Consider the following 18,053-nt stretch of genomic DNA (forward strand, 5'->3'; position numbering starts at 1 on the left):
TTTACTTCTAGAATTCCCTACCAGGCTGATCATTTACAATTTCTGGACTTGAAAAGGGACTGTGTTAAGGTAAAAGTAAAGGTTCCCCCGCACATGTGTGCTAGTCATTTCCGACTCTAGGGGCCGGTGCTCATCTCCGTTTCAAAGCCGAAGAGCCAGCGCTTGTCCGAGGACGTCTCCGTGGTCATGTGGCTGGCATGACTAGACGCCAAAAGCGCACGGAATGCTGTTACCTTCCCACCGTAGTGGTCCCTATTTTTCTACTTGCATTTTTACGTGCTTTCGAACTGCTAGGTTGGCAGAAGCTGGAATGAGTAACAGACGCTCACTCTGCTATGCGGCACTCGGGATTCGACCTGCCAAACTGCCGACCTTCTGATTGACAAGCTCAGCATCCTAACCCACTGAGCCACTGCGTCCCTTAGGGACTGTGTTATTTTCAGGCAAATTATTTGAATAAAGTTAATATTTTCAGTCAGTTACACATGCACATTTACTTTCTATACAATTATTTTTTTACTTACTTGAAGAACTTTGGCCGCTATTAAGACTATAGAGGCTGTCCATGGAGTCACTTGCTTTTAGAGACGTTGTGGTTGATTCTCCTCCAGGGTCACTGTCCCTATTTGAAGTAGAAAAGCTTTTTCCTACTTCATTCTTGACAACCAAAGAGAGAGAGAGAGAGAGAGAAAACTTTTTTTTTAGATGTTGCACTTTATTATACAATATCCACTTTTTAACTTAAGGCATTTTCATTAATTAATGGCTTTCAGACAAGGATGCACTATAACAGCAAGGTTTTACATGGTTATTACATACCATTTGATAAATAATTGTATAATAGCTTTGCAAGAACTTTGTATAATGTCAATTACTATTACTAACAGCTCTATTACTAACTCCTAAATAAAGCTGACCCATTTTTCCCCTTTTCATTAAATCTTACAACAAATTGGTTTCTCTGCATGAAAATCTTAGTATACGTAAGCTTTTCTATGGGAAATCATTGAATATAGTCTTTATTTTTCCCACAATAGGCTGCATGTAGGACTTGTGAACATGTATTTTACTTACAAAGGGAACCTGGGTGATTATTTTCTGTCCTTTGAATAAGAATCACTAGCATTGTTTTCTTTATCAGAACATCAGTGTGGCCTTTCCAGAAACCATGCACAAAAATTTTGTAATTTCTTTCCTCAGTCCTTTACAATATATTTTTAGAACTGGTGATATTTATATATTTTGAGGTACATACCTTAATGAATATTCAGTTTCTATTCTGCCTACCTTCTGCTAGACTCATTTTTTAAAAAATTCCTCACAGCCTTCTTTAGTACTTTCAACAAATCCTGACCTTTCATTTTACAGGCTTTCTCTGAGTCATTTCCACATTTTTTAAATTTTGTTGAATGCATTTTCTTGAACATTTGTTGAACATTTCACTGAACACATTTTTAAGTTAACATATTTGATTGTATTCAGTACATCTAATATCTCTTTTATATTTTAATTTGAACAAAGTTATGGCCCATACTATATGTGCACGTTGTTGGATATATATATAATAAAATCTCACAACTACTTCATAGGAGGAATAAGTAGATCGACATAAATTTTCTCTGAATATCTTCTATATGCATTTTTGTTGTTCTCAGAAAATTTACTGGACTCATACAGGACAGATGTAACAAGTAAGATGGCTGCTTTTACAACTATTTTCACGAAAGGAATTGTTTGAATCAAGAGGTGTGCAAGAAGGAATAGCATCCATAACTCATATACACCATATTATTCTTTATGCAGCTTTTTCCTCCCACATTCCAATGCAATTTTACCTCCACAACATAAAAAAGGTGCCTGTGAGATTCTAGAGAAGGAAGGACCAACTATTTAGTCAATGGGTTATCCACAGCAGGATTATTATTTTTTTGCTATGACACAATTACTTTGCTTTTTAATATTTGGCTCAATGGAAGGTATTTATCAAAAAGTTAATCTAAGCTGATGACATATCCAGTACCTAGCAGCAAAGAACTTAAAATTCAGGCACCTTATGTTAAACTTTAAATTCATTTCGCATACCGTATACTTAGATATGGAAAACTGCAAGTATGCAAGCAAGCTACAACAAAAGAATGGTTTGGCTCAGCTAAACTAAAGTATGTTATCTGTCCTCTTCTTGCTTTGTCTTTTTAGGGTATTTTTGTTTCAGTCTTTTTGAGTAGATGATGTAGTGGAATTGTAAATATATGTGAATTGTATAATTGGAGCCATAGTTGCTGTAGTTGGCCAAATACCCATTTTATAGAAAGGTAAAATTATGAATTATATATAATTTGCCAAGAACCTGCATAAAAACAACAACAACAACAAAAATTGGAGCCTCAGCCTCAGAGTGCAAAACAGTAAATTAAAAAAAAGTTTACCGTTTCCTCTGGAAACGCCTTAATGTACTTTTTACCCATCTTTTTCTTCATAGTCATGGAAATGGCTCTCATCTTTTTTCCAATGCTTCCTCCGTTATTGGGTTTGTTTTGTTTCAATCCTGTGCCATCAGATATGGCACATATTTCATCTAGCTATTTAAAAAGAGGGCAAGAAAGAAAAGCTTTTAATAATTGTATACACAAAACCACACTTACATACTATATATACACACACATACATACAGTGTATATACATATACATACATACACAGACACATATGGATGGATGGATGGAACTGGTTGTATAGAGTGAATTGAAGCAGTTCATATGTGTCATAAGGATTCACATGACTATTTACTGTTTTTGAGTGCAAATTGTAAGCTTTATTCAGGCAATATATTTGCCTAAGGCTATATTGAACCATACTTCCCCTTTCTAAATTATGCTGTGACACAGCCAACTATCCATAGATAATTGCAGCTGTCTGCAGTGGGAATTTTATCTAAATGCAGGTTTCCACATGAACCAGAATCCTGTCATGCAGGGGTGTCAAACTGCCAGCCCATGGGCCAGTTTCATCATACTGAAGCCGCGCCCACCCCATTGCCAGCAATGCAAAAAGAGTTGTGCCATGTCACGTGACATGGCGAGTTTGACACCCATGCTGTAATCTCAAGATTTCCATTTTATTCAGTGATGTCATAATGAGAAACATATGCTGGATTCTACATGGCGACATATCACCTGAAATAGAGTCCCACTTCTATCATAGCAAGAGTTCCATCAGTTAGAATCCACAAATGCAGTAACAATTTTTCTACTAAAAAAAAACAGATTTTTTTTGCTTCAGTGAGAGAAGAATGTAAAAGAGAGTGCCAAATAAATAAATAAATAAATTCACAATGCCAGAGTAATCCCAGAAGCTGCAAAAGAAATACAATGCAAGGCATTTGGTATAAGAGATTTGCAACTATCCCTCTTCATTTCTTTAAGGGGCTTTGAACTTATTTTAGTAACAGATGATCTTGACTTCTCCCACTGGAAGAGGAATGAAATTTGGCAGAGTAGCAAAATGAACCAACATTTGTTGTTTTTGTTAAGATTCTTAGGTGATGCATGATCGTAGGATTTCAAGATCCCCAAAACAGCAAGCACTAGTATAATTAACAATGCCACAGGCATTTTGATGTTAAACTCTAGTTTAACAATTTGCATTTTGATTATGGATAAAGTGGAGTGGGGAGGGGCAATTTTTTCTACAACAAAAGACTGGGAGAAAAATATTTTTTTCTCTTTTTAGAAGTCATACATTTTACTCAAATGGAGCTAAGTTGATTGTTTTACAAAATATAACTTCCATAATATGTTGAAAAGTCAAAGGGATGTGATGTAAATGAACTAGGCTGCACAATATACAAACCTCAGATGAATCATTTGGTTGTGATGTTGAGTGATGCCTGTGATGGTCAAATTTCCCAAAGCTGCTTGACCTCTATAAAAAGGAAATCAACGCTTATAGATACTGGATGCTGTTGTTATCTTTAAAACTGATTCAACATAATCTGGAAAAATTATTTGTCATATATTCAGGGATTACTAGCAAAAAAAAACCTTAGATAAAGCAATCAGACTTTTGCAGGAACAGAAATTGCAAGTACTCTAATTTTGGATGCAAATTGCTGAGCAGGTAGTTTCAATTACATTCACCAAATGAAGTAGCATACAGTATTGTGAGGCTATATTAATTAGGTAAGTAATAACAACTGTATTGTTGTGCACCATACAGATTCACTTTTGGTGAGATGGGTGGTTATACAAATTTCATAACAAAGAATATGTTCACCTTATTGCCAAGCAGTGTCATAATTTTAGGAAATAAATGTAATTAAAATAATAGTGATTTTAAAGTAAAAAATATAGTTTCATTGCTTATATAATGAAAATCACAGCATACTTTAATCTATTTACCAGTCATTTCGTTGCCATCTTTCATATCTTCCATGTTGATGCTGAAAGTGTTTTATGCCAGGGGCTTAGAGAGATTTTGGCATTTCAGGCTCTGTGAAACAGTACTAGTGATCTGAAGAATGGTAGTTATATAATTGATGCTTACTGTGCATTTTACAAAGTAGCAGCCTTGCAGAAATTTCAGTTTAGAAGGTGTTTCAGCCTACTCATATAACACATTTACTATCTTTGTTAAGTCCAAGTTCTTTTACATTCTTTAAAACTAAAAAATGTTGGCAGAATAATTAGTAAGCAGCATAAAATTATAATGTCAAAATTATATAGCTCACAATCATATATAGACCCTGCTTGCTAGTTTCAGCTTTAGTGTGAGTATTTATTTTAGTTCATAGACCACATTAATCTCTAATTTTGAGAAGCCTAAAAATAATTTTGCAAATGGGGATCTTTCTACATCTAACTGAAGTAGGGCAACGTTTCTTTAAAGCAAACTTACTTTAAATTTGCCAAACTTACTTTAAATTATTATTTATGATAAGTAGAAACATACAAACATATCCAGTACACATAAATAAGTTGTACAGAGAGCATTATTTTAATTCAGGTATTACAAAAGCAAATTGCCTAAAGCTACTTAATTTTTTCATGATGAGTTAATATCAATTAAAATACAGATTTCTCTCTAAATTGCTTGGACTTCACCTTTGCAATTGCAGTCCCAGACATCAAGAACACTGAATGTAACCAGTGGTGGGATTCAAAAATGTGAACAACTGGTTCTCTGTGTGGATGCAGCTTCTGGAAGTCCATTCTGGGCCTGGGCAACAAAAAATTAGCTACCGGTTCTGACGAAGTGGTGCGAACCAGCTGAATCCCACCACTGAATGTAATTACAAATTATGTGCCTAACATGCAGTATACAATGATAAAGTCTTTGTCCCTGTGTAGACAAAGCTTCATATTAAGCCTGAGACTGCAGTTTGAAGTACATTCATGTAAAAATAAATTCAGTTAGATTTCCCGTCAAGGATATATATTTAGTATTCAGGATTTTTTCTTCTTCTTAATTACACTTACTTGACTGGTTTACTGAAAGCCAAGCTAACCGTGAATCTGATGAGGTAGCAGCCATTAGTTCCTAGGCTGGAGAGAAATTTACAGAAATATGCCTCAGTGGTTCAGCTCAAGGCCACCAAGTGAACAGCCATATGTCTGTTAACTCAGAAAGTTAGAAGGAAAATGCACAGAATGTAAAGTTTGGAGCATATACTATTAGAAAGCTTTAACTTCTTTGCATTGCAGAAAACAAACAGTTTCTCCCTCTGTGGTTTTATTCTTGCCTGAAGTAGAATCTAACTTAGCCATGTTGTTGTATATGAGAGTCCTTGGCCAAGTAATCCAGTTGCTAAGTAAGGGATTAAGTGTCTGGAGAACTGCAATTTACTGCCATGTCCTGATATAAAGGTTGACCCAACAATATTAAGAGCATGCAAGTACTTAATAAGGAATCTTAAATGAAGGGCATGATTGTGATTGGTGTTGTGAATCCTTCCCCCCCCCCCCAGACTGTGGCCTCAATGACCATCTCTAATCCTGCAATCTCTTTGGAAAAGCTGTTTCTATTTTCATAAATTGCACTGATGCTTTCCCCTTCCCTGTGCACCCAGGCCTTCCCTTCTTACGAATTCCTCACTACTGCTACTGAAAGAAAGGGAAAAAGAAGATATATTTCTTGTACATATTTAATGCCATATCCTTAACGGTAAAAATAATAAAGGCAGGATGCGTGTGTGTGCATGTGTCTGTGTGTGTGTATATAAATAAATAAATTCTATTCCAGCAAAGCACTGATTGGCTAAACATTATTTCTTTATGTATTTGAGAAAATGAGCACAGATGAAACTCTTGGAGTAATCAGTGAACACTTTATTTGTTTAAGGGTTTCTATATTGGCCTTGTAATGTATTAGGGTTTTTGCTTGTACTGATTCACGTGTCTGTTTAAATGCTGCATTAACGGTTGCTCAATGGTGTGTATGTGTAACGGCTACTGACTAAGCCAGACTTGTTGTCTCCAGGGCTATTATTGGTAGATTTGGGGCGGGAATGGCTTCCTTCAAATCTATTGGCCACCACCTAGTGGCCAACCGTATAAATAGCTGTGCGGCAGCCACTGTCTCAGTTCTGTTCTGCTTGACTTCAATAAAGCATGTTACTGTTTAGAACCTTCCGTCTCGCGTATTGCCTGCCAAGAATCGGCTACACAACAGGCCTAGTGACCAGCATCTTGACATCTGATAAAGAACAGCTCAGTAGAGCACTACAGACACAGGCCCGAGAAATACAGGTTTATCCAGCTGGTTTGATATGGTTCGCTGAATTTGTCATTCCTGCTGACCATGTTCCATGATATGGGAAAACAGAAAGTAAGAAAGGTCTGAAATCAGCAATCACCTACCATCCTAATTAACTAGACAAGAAGCAAGTTCATGTCATGTTACAGCATTTTCTGTATAGTCAGGATGCCTGCCATGAACTGCTGTTTTTTTTTTGTAATGCCAGTGTAATAGTGGGACATTAAGGAGCAAATGGGAAATAAAGCTTATTGTTGCTGTTCTCATACTCAGCTGGAGCTTGGGGAAATCAGTTATCCCTTCAGAGTCTCATGCTTTCTAAACAGAAGCCTTGGGCCATTTTGAAATGTAATTCAGCTTAGTGTTGCACTGCACTTATTAAACATTAATAAGGATTGCAGGATGGTTTTTTACCATTGTAGATAATGGGTTTGTAGCACAGGAGAGCATTAAGCAGGCTTACTTCAGCATTCTGACCCCTAATTTTTTTGCTCCCCATTAAATAATCAATACAGCTGTTGTTTTTTAAAACGCATTTAATCCACTGTTTTAGTAAAAAAAAATCATGGAAGAATTGGGGCCCCATAAAGTATGCATCTGTGTATATGCGCCTATGAAACATGAATTTTGTTTGCTTCTACACTGTACGTAACCCACAATATTAGGTTCAGCAAATTTCAACTTCAGGAAGCTAACATAGCAACATGCAAGCGTTCTTTCTTTCCAGTACTGGCTCCGTTTTTAAAGCAAGTGCAGTCTCTTGGAAACAAGAATGGCCCATTGCTTTTGACACTGGCATTCAGAATCCCCTAAGATGAAGTGATTCCTTTTGGCAGAATGGCTACATTAAGCAAATTAACTTCTGGAAAAATAAATTGCTACAAGAGGGACAGGGCTTGTTTGCACTCATTAAAAGCAAAACTCAGAAAGCCCAAATGTTCTTTCCAAGCTCTCAGATCTTTTTGATTGAAAGATGCACTGGAAAATGCAAGGGTTAGTCATTTGTTTTAGTTGCAATTTTCCCCTTTAAAGCTGTGATTCAAAGCATAGAAATCACTTTTTCCTACCGGTCAACTGATTAGACTGGAAGCTGGCTTCCTACTACTATTAATACCAGGAAATCAAGCAATCTATTTCTATTCCCAGCCAATTTATTATCTGGATGTCTGAGATGAGCCTACTCACTGGCTTCAGTGGTGAATATCTGGGAAGGATGTGTGGAAGGAAAAGAATTAAGTGTGTGTTTCTGTGCGTACAAGTAAGAGCTGTACTTTTGTGTGAATAAATACATGGACATTTGCTATCCCAACTTCTAACCTAAAAAGCATGTGTACCTGTATGAGCTGTTACATGTGAGAGCACTAATGAATTAGAGCAGCTATGCAATTTGTAGTATGGATTATTATTAATACAGTAATTAATTAGAGCCAATTTGAGGCCTTCTCACCTCTTGATGATTCTGTGGCTTACATATAGAAGAGAAACAATACATATAGAAAGAGAACTTGGCAAACCAGCAAAACAAACCCTCAATGTTAAAGTAAAAAAAAAAAACTAAAATGGGCTCCACACCACCCTATCCCAAAGCTTGCGAAAACAACCAAGTTTTTTTGTAGCTGATGAAAAAATAGTGAGAGATACCATTCCAGAGAGCAGGCACTACAACAGAGTTGGCATGCATCTTAGTTCTCATAAGAAAATATTATTTGATGGGTAGGACTCAGAGTGCATTTACAGGTAGAAACAATTGGATTCGATTGGATGCATTATAAAAACTGCATGTAATTCACTAACCGGTGTGTTGAAAAAATCCTACAATCACATTTTCATCTGACATAAAACACATTAACCACCTCTATCTAGAGTTCAGACTGAACTTACGTCAAAACAGCATATAATATACATGGAAAATACTGTTGCTTAGCTTGCTACAGTTCTTCATTTTGGATCAATATATTTTAGCATGAAGGTCTCTAAAAACATCAATATGATTGTCAGTCATATATATATTCTATGCACACACACATACACAAACAAACCTTTTTAGCTTCATTTTCTTCAAATCTTTTAAGGACAAAATTTCCATTGAATGAAAATTTATACTGAATGTATAAATAAAATGAACTGATGGTTTTGTGCTGATGTTTATTGTATTATTCAATGCCTATATAAATGTCCTATTTTAGAAGAATACTGAGTTTCTAGATCTCTTTCCAGTATTATATTATAATTCTTTATTATATTCCTATATTGCATACCCCAGGAGTTATCAACATCCAACATTGGGCAAAATTAACTGCGCTGCTTACAATGAGACTCAGGACAGCTTTAAAACTTACCTACCGGTAGTTATGTTATTTTAATTCTCTATGTATCTCAATAATATTTTGTGAAAGATATAGTCTTAATAAGTTTAGTCTGGCTTTTGTATAAGTGCTACTGAAATTGGCAAGGAATGAATGAATAAATAAATAATAGATAGCACTTTTGGTAAATAAATATTTATTTTAGAAAGGATTGGCTGCTGAGTGAGCTATGATCTTATTATGTCTTAAAGCAAAAGGCAAAGATAGTTTGTGCTCAAATGTTTTATATGTATCAATTGTAAATTAACAACACAAACAAATATATATGACCATCAGGTAATCCACACTTACTAACTGCAATTGCAACCAGCAACCCTTGCTAAGTGACACAGTTTTGAAAAGTGAAACATCACATGACTATATCCAACACACAACATCGCTAAATGTAACCTGCCACTTCCTGCAGACTTACTCATTGACTTTGCTTCTCAGAAATCAGTTGTGAACGTCGCGATCATATGACTGTGGAACACTGCAACCATCATAAATATCTGCTGGTTACCAAGCCTTCTCATCCCAATCGTGGCCATAATAGCCACAAATTCGAAGACTGCAGATGTTTCCTTTTTCAGTGCCATCATAACATTAAACAATTTCTGAACAAGCAGTCGGTAAGCAAGGACTACCTGTAGTCATTTTTATCAACATAACGGTTCCTTTGAAACTAAGATAATAACCTCAGACTTTAGTCCTTCCACATTTATTTATTTAGGCTTCAATCATATGGCCTGGATTCATTTTTTTATTGCAAAATACTCAACCATCCTTTTGTGTATTTAAGACACCAAACAGTGCTCAATGTATATGTTTGACTGAAGACTTGACATCAGAATAAGAAGTCAAAATACTTCTCAATCTTCTACATGACAATATAGCATCTAAGAATACAGAATACTAAATGGCAAAACATGGATACAAGATATACCTTGTATTTGATTATATCATATTTCAGTCTTTCAAAAGAGCTATCTTACAAATACTTTCTTTTCCGACAGGAGGTGGGAGAAGGGGGAAAGACATAATAAACATTTTTCTCCAAAAGACAGGCCTATATTATTATTTTATGAAATAGTTAGGAATTGCAATGGATGTTTTGACTGCTTTATTGCATGTCCTCTGCAATAAGATAAGATTGAGTTTATTATTGCACAAAAGATGGAACCATTTTCATTTTGCTTTAAGCTTTTTCTTTCTAAAGTGAGTTCTGAGCAAAATTTGCAAATTTTCAACAAAGTAAATTTGAATGAAAAACATCTACATGCCTCTTTGTTGTTCTGTGAAAACTACAAACACAATTTTGCTTTCTATTTCCTTTCCTTTCCAATTTATGTTGCTTTTATTATATTTCATACTTTATATAACAGAAGTTCCTAATAATTTACTGATGTAATTCTGATGCTGGTTTCTTTTAGAGATAAGTTTATTTTGAGAAAATGATTATTTTATTTGTATATGAATATGATCTTTTGTATTGGCTAGTTCAGAAATTATATCAAGTTCTTTCTCTTTCTGTCCTGGCCACTTTTTACAGAGCACATTGAAAGCATTTTAACCAACTGCATCACTGTCTGGTTGGGTGGCAGCAGTACCTCAGATAGAAAGTCCATACAGAGAATGGTAAGGACAGCTGAAAAGATCATAGGAAGCTCGCTTCCTGGTATTCAGGATGCTGCTTGTGTTATGTGCTTAGAGCTCAAAGCATTGTTAGAGACCCCACACACCCACTTTATGGTCTATTTCTGTTGCTCCCCTCTGGGAGGAGTTTTCAAAGTATTTCTAGCAGGACTACCCGATTCTGTAATAGCTTTGTTCCCTATGCCATCCGTCTGGTAAACTCAAGATTCGTTTTCGTTTTTCCCACCATGCACATGTATACATAACCCAAACTAGAACTGTTGTTTCTCTGTGTCATATGTGGGTATATGCATAATTCTGTATTATTCTGTATCTGTATCTTGCGAAGGTTGTTGAGAGTGTGGTGGCGCAGCAGCTCCCTCTGTTCCTGGAGGAAGCTGATTATCTAGACCCGTACCAATCGGGCTTCAGGCCCGGGTACAGCACGGAGACGGCATTGGTTGCGCTGGTGAATGATCTCTGGTGGGCTCGGGACAGGGGTTGTTCCTCTGTCCTAGTCCTATTAGACCTCTCAGCGGCTTTTGATACCATCGACCATGGTATCTTACTGCGGCGTCTTCAGGGGTTGGGAGTGGGAGGCACCGTTTTACGGTGGTGCTCCTCCTACCTCCTGGGACGTTCGCAGTCGGTGTTGGCAGGAGGGCAGAGGTCGGCCTCAAGGTCTCTTGTTTGTGGAGTGCCTCAGGGGTCGGTCCTCTCGCCTCTCCTGTTCAACATCTATATGAAGCTGCTGGGTGAGATCATTTGTGGTTTTGGGGTTGGGTATCATCAATATGCTGATGATACCCAGCTTTTTATCTCCACCCCAAACCACCCCAGTGATGCCCGCTCCGTGATGCCCCGTTGCCTGGAGGCGGTCCGGGTCTGGATGGGGAGGAACAGGCTTCGACTCAACCCTGACAAGACTGAGTGGCTGTGTGTGCCGGCGTCTCGGGAAATTCAGAATATTCCATCGTTAATTATGGGGGGTGAGATATTACCCCCCGTAGATAGGGCTCGTAACTTGGGTGTCCTCCTAGATTCACAACTCTCCTTGGATGATCATATAGGACCTGTGACTAGGGGGGCCTTCGCTCAGGTTCGCCTGGTGCATCAGTTGCGGCCCTATCTAGACCGGGATGCCTTGCGCACAGTCACTCATGCACTCGTGACCTCTCGTTTGGACTACTGCAATACTCTCTACATGGGGATGCCCTTGAGGACTACTCGGAGGCTCCAGCTGGTGCAGAATGCAGCCACGCGAGTGGTGGTGGGGGCTTCCCGATACTCCTATGTAACAGCTCTACTCCGTGAGCTGCATTGGCTTCCGGTTGTCCTCCGGGTAAGATTCAAGGTGCTGGTTACGACCTATAAAGCCCTAAATGGCATGGGTCCGGGTTAATTACGGGAGCATCTGCTGCCGGCATCAACTTCCCTTCGTCCAGTGTGCTCCCACAGAGAGGGCCTCCTTAGGGTGCCGTCGGTCAAAGAGTGTCAACTGGCGGCCCACAGGGGGAGGGCGTTCTCTGTGGGCGCGCCAGACCTTTGGAACCATTTACCGGTGGAGCTCCGGACGGCTCCCGACCTTCGCTCCTTCCGACGTGACCTAAAAACATATTTATTTGAACAAGCCAGCCTGGTCTGATGGGTTTAGGGGTATTTTAACATTTTGTATTAATCTATTTAATTGGGCTATTGTATTTAATATTTCTTTTCATTTTTATATATTGTATTTTATTGTATTGCCCTGTACACCGCCCTGAGTCCTTCGGGAGAAGGGCGGTATAAAAATTAAATTATTATTATTTATTTATTTATTTATTTATTTATTTATTTTTGCAATATTTATGTAGTGTATATCAGAGATGGTGACCCTTTGAGAGCTGAATGCAATAAAATTTCATTTTAATGTTTGCCAATTAGTGTACATTCAAAGTGACAATAAAGTTATTATTCTATTCTATTCTATTCTATTCTATTCTATTCTATTCTATTCTATTCTATTCTATTCTATTCTATTCTATTCTATTCTATTCTATTCTGTTCTGTTCTGTTCTGTTCTATTCTATTCTATTCTATTCTATTCTAAATTTTCTTTCTAGAATAAGTCAATTTCCAGTTAATTCAGGATAGTATAGTATATAGATAATAACATATTTAAAGCTTTTTCCTCCATTCTGCCTGAGTTATAGCATGGTATGTATAGATTCTACTTTCAATTGTTTTATGAAAAAGACTACTACAGGGAATGGAGAACTGAAAGTATAAATGGCATATCTAAGGAATGTCATGTTTTGATGAGAGCCATAAAATGATCTGGCAGGAAAAAATATTATCAGATATTATGCATGTCTAAAGTTTATGTAGCCCAATTTATTAAAAAAACTGTAGATAAAGAAATATTGTTAACAGAAGACAGTGATAATCTAATTTAAATCCATTGTATGGTCTCCATTCAACTGATGGAACTTCTTCTATGTTAATATGGTATTAGTATGAATCATAATGCCGGTTAATTTTATGTTCATGAAATGTAAAGAAATAAGTTCTAGAAGATATTGTTTACATTAGATGAAAGATCCAACCTGCCCCTTCAATAACTTTCTTCACATTTTTAATACCTTGAAATAAGAAAAGTTCAACTCTGACTTTTGTTTTACTGCATCCATGCAACAATGCCCTTGGCTGTAAGTGATGGCCAACAATTCACTAATTCTTAGGAAGATTTTTTTTAAGGTATGTGAATAGGGGAGAGGAATTTTACTACTTTTAAATGAATGTTTGATGCATCATTTTGGTTTACCTGATTAATGTGCACAGTAAACTCAGCCGCAAGCATTGTAATGTTTCTGCAAGCTTCCCTAAAGCAAAGCTTAGCCATTAATTCAGTGGCACATGTCAGCTCAGCAGAACAAGGTCACTCTTCTCCTTCAAGGGGAACCTTTTTAGAAATAATAAAACTGACAGAAAGATCTCTTTTGCATGCTTTATATCACCTGAGGTTGAGTGCTGCCATGAATATAGCAGGGCTTATAACAGCTGCAGCCCACAGCCCCCATCCTGGTGGAATCTAGACTTTCTGTTGTCCTTAAAGTCATTATGGTTTTATGTGAAGATGTGATATACATAATCTTCAATAAGCAAACAATGAGTAAAGGAATAAAGACATTTTAATTAGGATATTTGGAAGATGAACTAATGAGTAAAATCAGGTTGTTGCACGTAGAGTAGGAGACTACTAGGAACAAATGGGAACTTTGTGTGTGAATAATTCCAGAGAGTATAAGCTAAGTGCACTGTTAAGTGCAAATTGAGATTTGTTTTTCAAATACTGGATCAACCATCATCTTAATTCCTTTGTATAGGAAATCATTCCGAGATTGTTAAAAGTATTTTATCTCTTTTTGTTACTTCATTGATCAAGGTGTTGCAAAGACACACTGTACTGAGATTTATAAGATCTGCAGACAATTGCTTATCGATTGCTTATGCTGTTGTCCATAACTTTCTAGGTAGGGTGATCTTGGTTCCATAGTCTTACCTGTAAAATTGGAATGCAGTGTAGAAGTGAAAAGTAAAAACATCTTTTAAAAAGCTACATGATATATGGTATAACCTACAATATGAATAAAAAGGGACGCGTGGCTCAGTGGGTTAGGACGCTGAGCTTGTCGATCAGAAGGTCGGCAGTTTGGCGGGTCGAATCCCAAGTGCCGCGTAAGAGAGTGAGCGTCTGTTACTCGTCCCAGCTTCTGCCAACCTAACAGTTGGAAAGCACGTAAAAATGCAAGTAGAAAAATAGGGACCACTACGGTGGGAAGGTAACAGCGTTCCGTGCGCCTTTGGCGTCTAGTCATGCCGGCCACATGACCACGGAGACGTCCTCAGACAAGCACTGGCTCTTTGGCTTTGAAACGGAGATGAGCACCGGCCCCTAGAGTTGGAAACGACTAGCACACATGTGCGGGGGAACCTTTACCTTTACAAAATGAATATCCCAATATATAGAGGAAGCCACCTCAGGTATATAGCATGTAACTAGTGGTAATATTTCCTTTTTAAAACTTACACTTTTTTTCTAAAGTGATTTAATGGTCTAAAAACGCAGATTTCTCAATTTAGCTAAGACTTTATCCTAGCTTTTCTGAACTAAGCACAATCATTCTGTTTTATTAATGTTTTATTTTCTCAGTCTTGTTCTTACATACTTCTACTCTAATATATTACATTATAAATAATGATATTTAAAACCCAAGTGACTTAATTTTCTAGTTCCAAAGGCCTACTTAGTTTTATTGGGAAACCAGAAAATATGATTTTTCCCCCAGTTAATTGTTTTATTGCATTATAAAATACAAATAATACATTATAGAATATAGGTAATAACTGGATACAGTGGTATTTATACAATAGAAATGATTAATACTCAGATAGTTTATATAAATTAAATTTCAAATTTGAGGGAAAAGTTTAGATGAATGTTAAATATAATTTTTAAAGTAATGAACATTCTTGTAATGAAAGTAATGAAAACCATTCAATAATAATTACATATTTCTGAAATTTAAGTTCCCATTCTGATATCATTGGTAATATATCTCTTTTCCAATGTTGGCCAAATTTTAATCTTGCAGACATTGATTTGTGCTTAGAGTGCAAGCCGCCCTGAGTCTTCGGAGAAGGGTGGGATATAAATGGGATTTTTTAAAAAAAGTATGTATCTCCTTAAACTGCAATATGCCTCTACTTATTTGAAAATCTACTGAGAATGTTCCATTGGCCACAGTCTTCGCTATTTCCTGTTGATGTATACTTTTAACCAAAGCTTTTCTCCAGGATTCATTTTATTACTAGATCTGCTAATTGTCAAAGACTTTTTTGTATTCAAAAAAGTTAGAGCAGCATTTACCTTTTTTTGTTGATGTGTTCTGTTATAGTGATTATAAACTACTATTTATCCTTAATGCTCCCTTTAGAATGTAGCCTATTTTATTGATATGAATTATTTCTGTTATAAATAAATATAACTAACAGTTAATTATTAGTGAATTAAATAAGCAATATGGAAAAACGTTAAGCACACCCATCTGTTCAAGGAATGGCAAAGGCAATAAAACTAATTAAATATGGAAAAGCATCAGGTGCAGATAGGCTAATAGTTAAATATTATAGAGAACCTGGGGAAGAACTATTAGAACCATTAATAAACACAATGAATGAAATTAAAGAAACAAAGGTCATGCCACCAACATAGGAAGAGGTATACATGATACCTTGTTGAATATGAATTACAAAAAAAGTTAGCTGATTGACTGGATATCTGATTTAAAAATTGTAGTTATAGGTATGTTTTAATTTCCTGAAGATCAATGTTGATAAAAAATAATATAAGACTATTAAATTACCATGTAAAAAGGAGCTGTTGATACCTTAAATCAGGGGTCTTCAAACTTGGCCCTTTTATGACTTGTGACCATCAGGTATACTACTGCGGGCAAGAATCCCTCAGAAGAAATGGAGTAGCTTTCATAGTCAATAAAAGAGCAGGAAAAGCAATACTGGGATACAATCCTCAAAATGACAGAATGATCTCAGTTCAAATCCAAGGCAAACCATTCAATATCACAGTAGTCCAAGTCTATGCCCCAACCACCGGTGCTGAAGAGGATGAAATTGACCGGTTCCACAAAGCCCTACAGCACCTTATAGAACTAACACAAAAAAATGATGTTCTTATCATCATGGGGGATTGGAATGCTAAAGTAGAAAGCCAAAAGATAACTGGAATAACAGGCAAGTTTGACCTTGGAGTACAAAATGAAGCAGGGCACAGGCTGATAGAATTTTGTCAAGAGAATATGATGGTGATAGCAAACACTCTTTTCCAACAACCCAAGAGACGGCTCTACACATGGACATCACCAGACGGTCAACACAGAAATCAGATTGACTTTGTGCTCTGCAGCCAAAGATGGAGAAGCTCTATACAGTCAGTAAAAACAAGACCAGGAGCTGACTGTGGCTCAGACCATGAGCTTCTCATTGCAAAGTTTAGGCTTAAACTGAAGAAAGTAGGGAAAAGCACTAGGCCACTCAGGTATGAATTAAATTATATCCCTGTTGAATATACAGTAGAGGTGACAAATAGATTTAAGGAATTAGATCTGATAGACAGGGAGCCTGAAGAACTATGGACAGAGGTTCGCAAAATTGTACAACAGGTAGCAACCAAAACTATCCCAAAGAAAAAGAAATGCAAGAAAGCAAAATGGCTGTCTGAGGAAGCTTTGCAAATAGCTGAGGAAAGGAGGGAAGCAAAAGGCAAGGGAGAAAAAGAAAGATACGCCCAATTGAATGCAGAATTCCAGAGAATAGATAGAAGAGATAAGAATGGCTTCTTAAATGTACAGTGCAAAGAAATAGAAGAAAACAATAGAATAGGGAGGACCAGAGATCTTTTCAAGAAAATTGGAGAGATGTGTTGTGATTCAGGGCCAGCCTGTGGGTCCGGCAGCCGGCTCGGATGTCTCGGATGACTCAGACGAGGGGGAGGAGGAGGGTGTTGAAGACGAACTTGCTGATGATGGCTTGGAGGCTTCGCAGAGCCCCCAGCCAGGGCCCTCTTCTCAGCTGCGCGAGCCCGACAGTGCGGATGATGATGACCCACAGCTGGCCCTGTTCAAGGACGCCCGACGCAGGAGGCAGTCAAGCAGGAACAAGCAGAGAAAGGCTGTGGGACTCCTCGGAAGGAGGCACAGGGAGGCCACGCCCTGAACTCTAATAAAGGGAGTGTTTGGGGAAGGGCTGGTTGCTGAAAGCAACCGCTCCGTTTGAGGATCACAGTTCCAGTGTTTTGTTTCTTGTTCTGTTGTTTGTGTAATAAATCTTGGCAGACGCCTTCCAGCTTCAGACGCTCTCCAGCCTCTGCCGTTTGTACAGGGGTTGCCTTTCTGCAAGGCCGGTAGCAGGCTGGTTCAGAACAAGATGAAGGGAACGTTTAATGCAAAAATGGGCATGATAAAGGACCAAAATGGCAGGGACCTAACAGAGGCAGAAGAGATTAAGAAGAGGTGGCAAAATTACACAGAAGAACTATACAAGAATGAGCTTAACATCCCTGATAATCACAATGAGGTGGTCACTGACCTCGAGGCAGACATCCTAGAATGTGAAGTGAAGTGGGCCTTAGAAAAGCTGAGCAACAACAAAGCTAGCGGAGGTGACAGTATTCCAGCTGAGCTATTCAAAATCTTAAAAGACGATGCAGTAAAAGTGCTACACTCAATTTGCCAGCAAATTTGGAAAACTCAACAGTGGCCACAGGA

General features: G+C 37.4%; 1 protein-coding gene across 1 annotated transcript in view; it reads right to left on the reverse strand.

The window, feature by feature from the left end:
- The window catches only part of SAMSN1 (SAM domain, SH3 domain and nuclear localization signals 1), a 44,755-nt gene that overhangs the window by 16,319 nt on the left and 10,383 nt on the right, over positions 1-18,053 (reverse strand). Inside the window, exons 2-4 of the mRNA XM_081327763.1 lie at positions 3,848-3,919; positions 2,427-2,579; positions 525-657 (exon numbers count right to left, since the gene is read on the reverse strand). Coding sequence (XP_081183889.1) covers positions 525-657; positions 2,427-2,579; positions 3,848-3,919 — 358 coding nt within the window. The remainder of the gene's footprint in view (positions 1-524; positions 658-2,426; positions 2,580-3,847; positions 3,920-18,053) is intronic.

The sequence above is a fragment of the Vipera berus genome (assembly GCF_964194415.1).
Source record: "Vipera berus genome assembly, chromosome: 4".
NCBI classification, from domain to species: Eukaryota; Metazoa; Chordata; class Lepidosauria; order Squamata; family Viperidae; genus Vipera; species Vipera berus.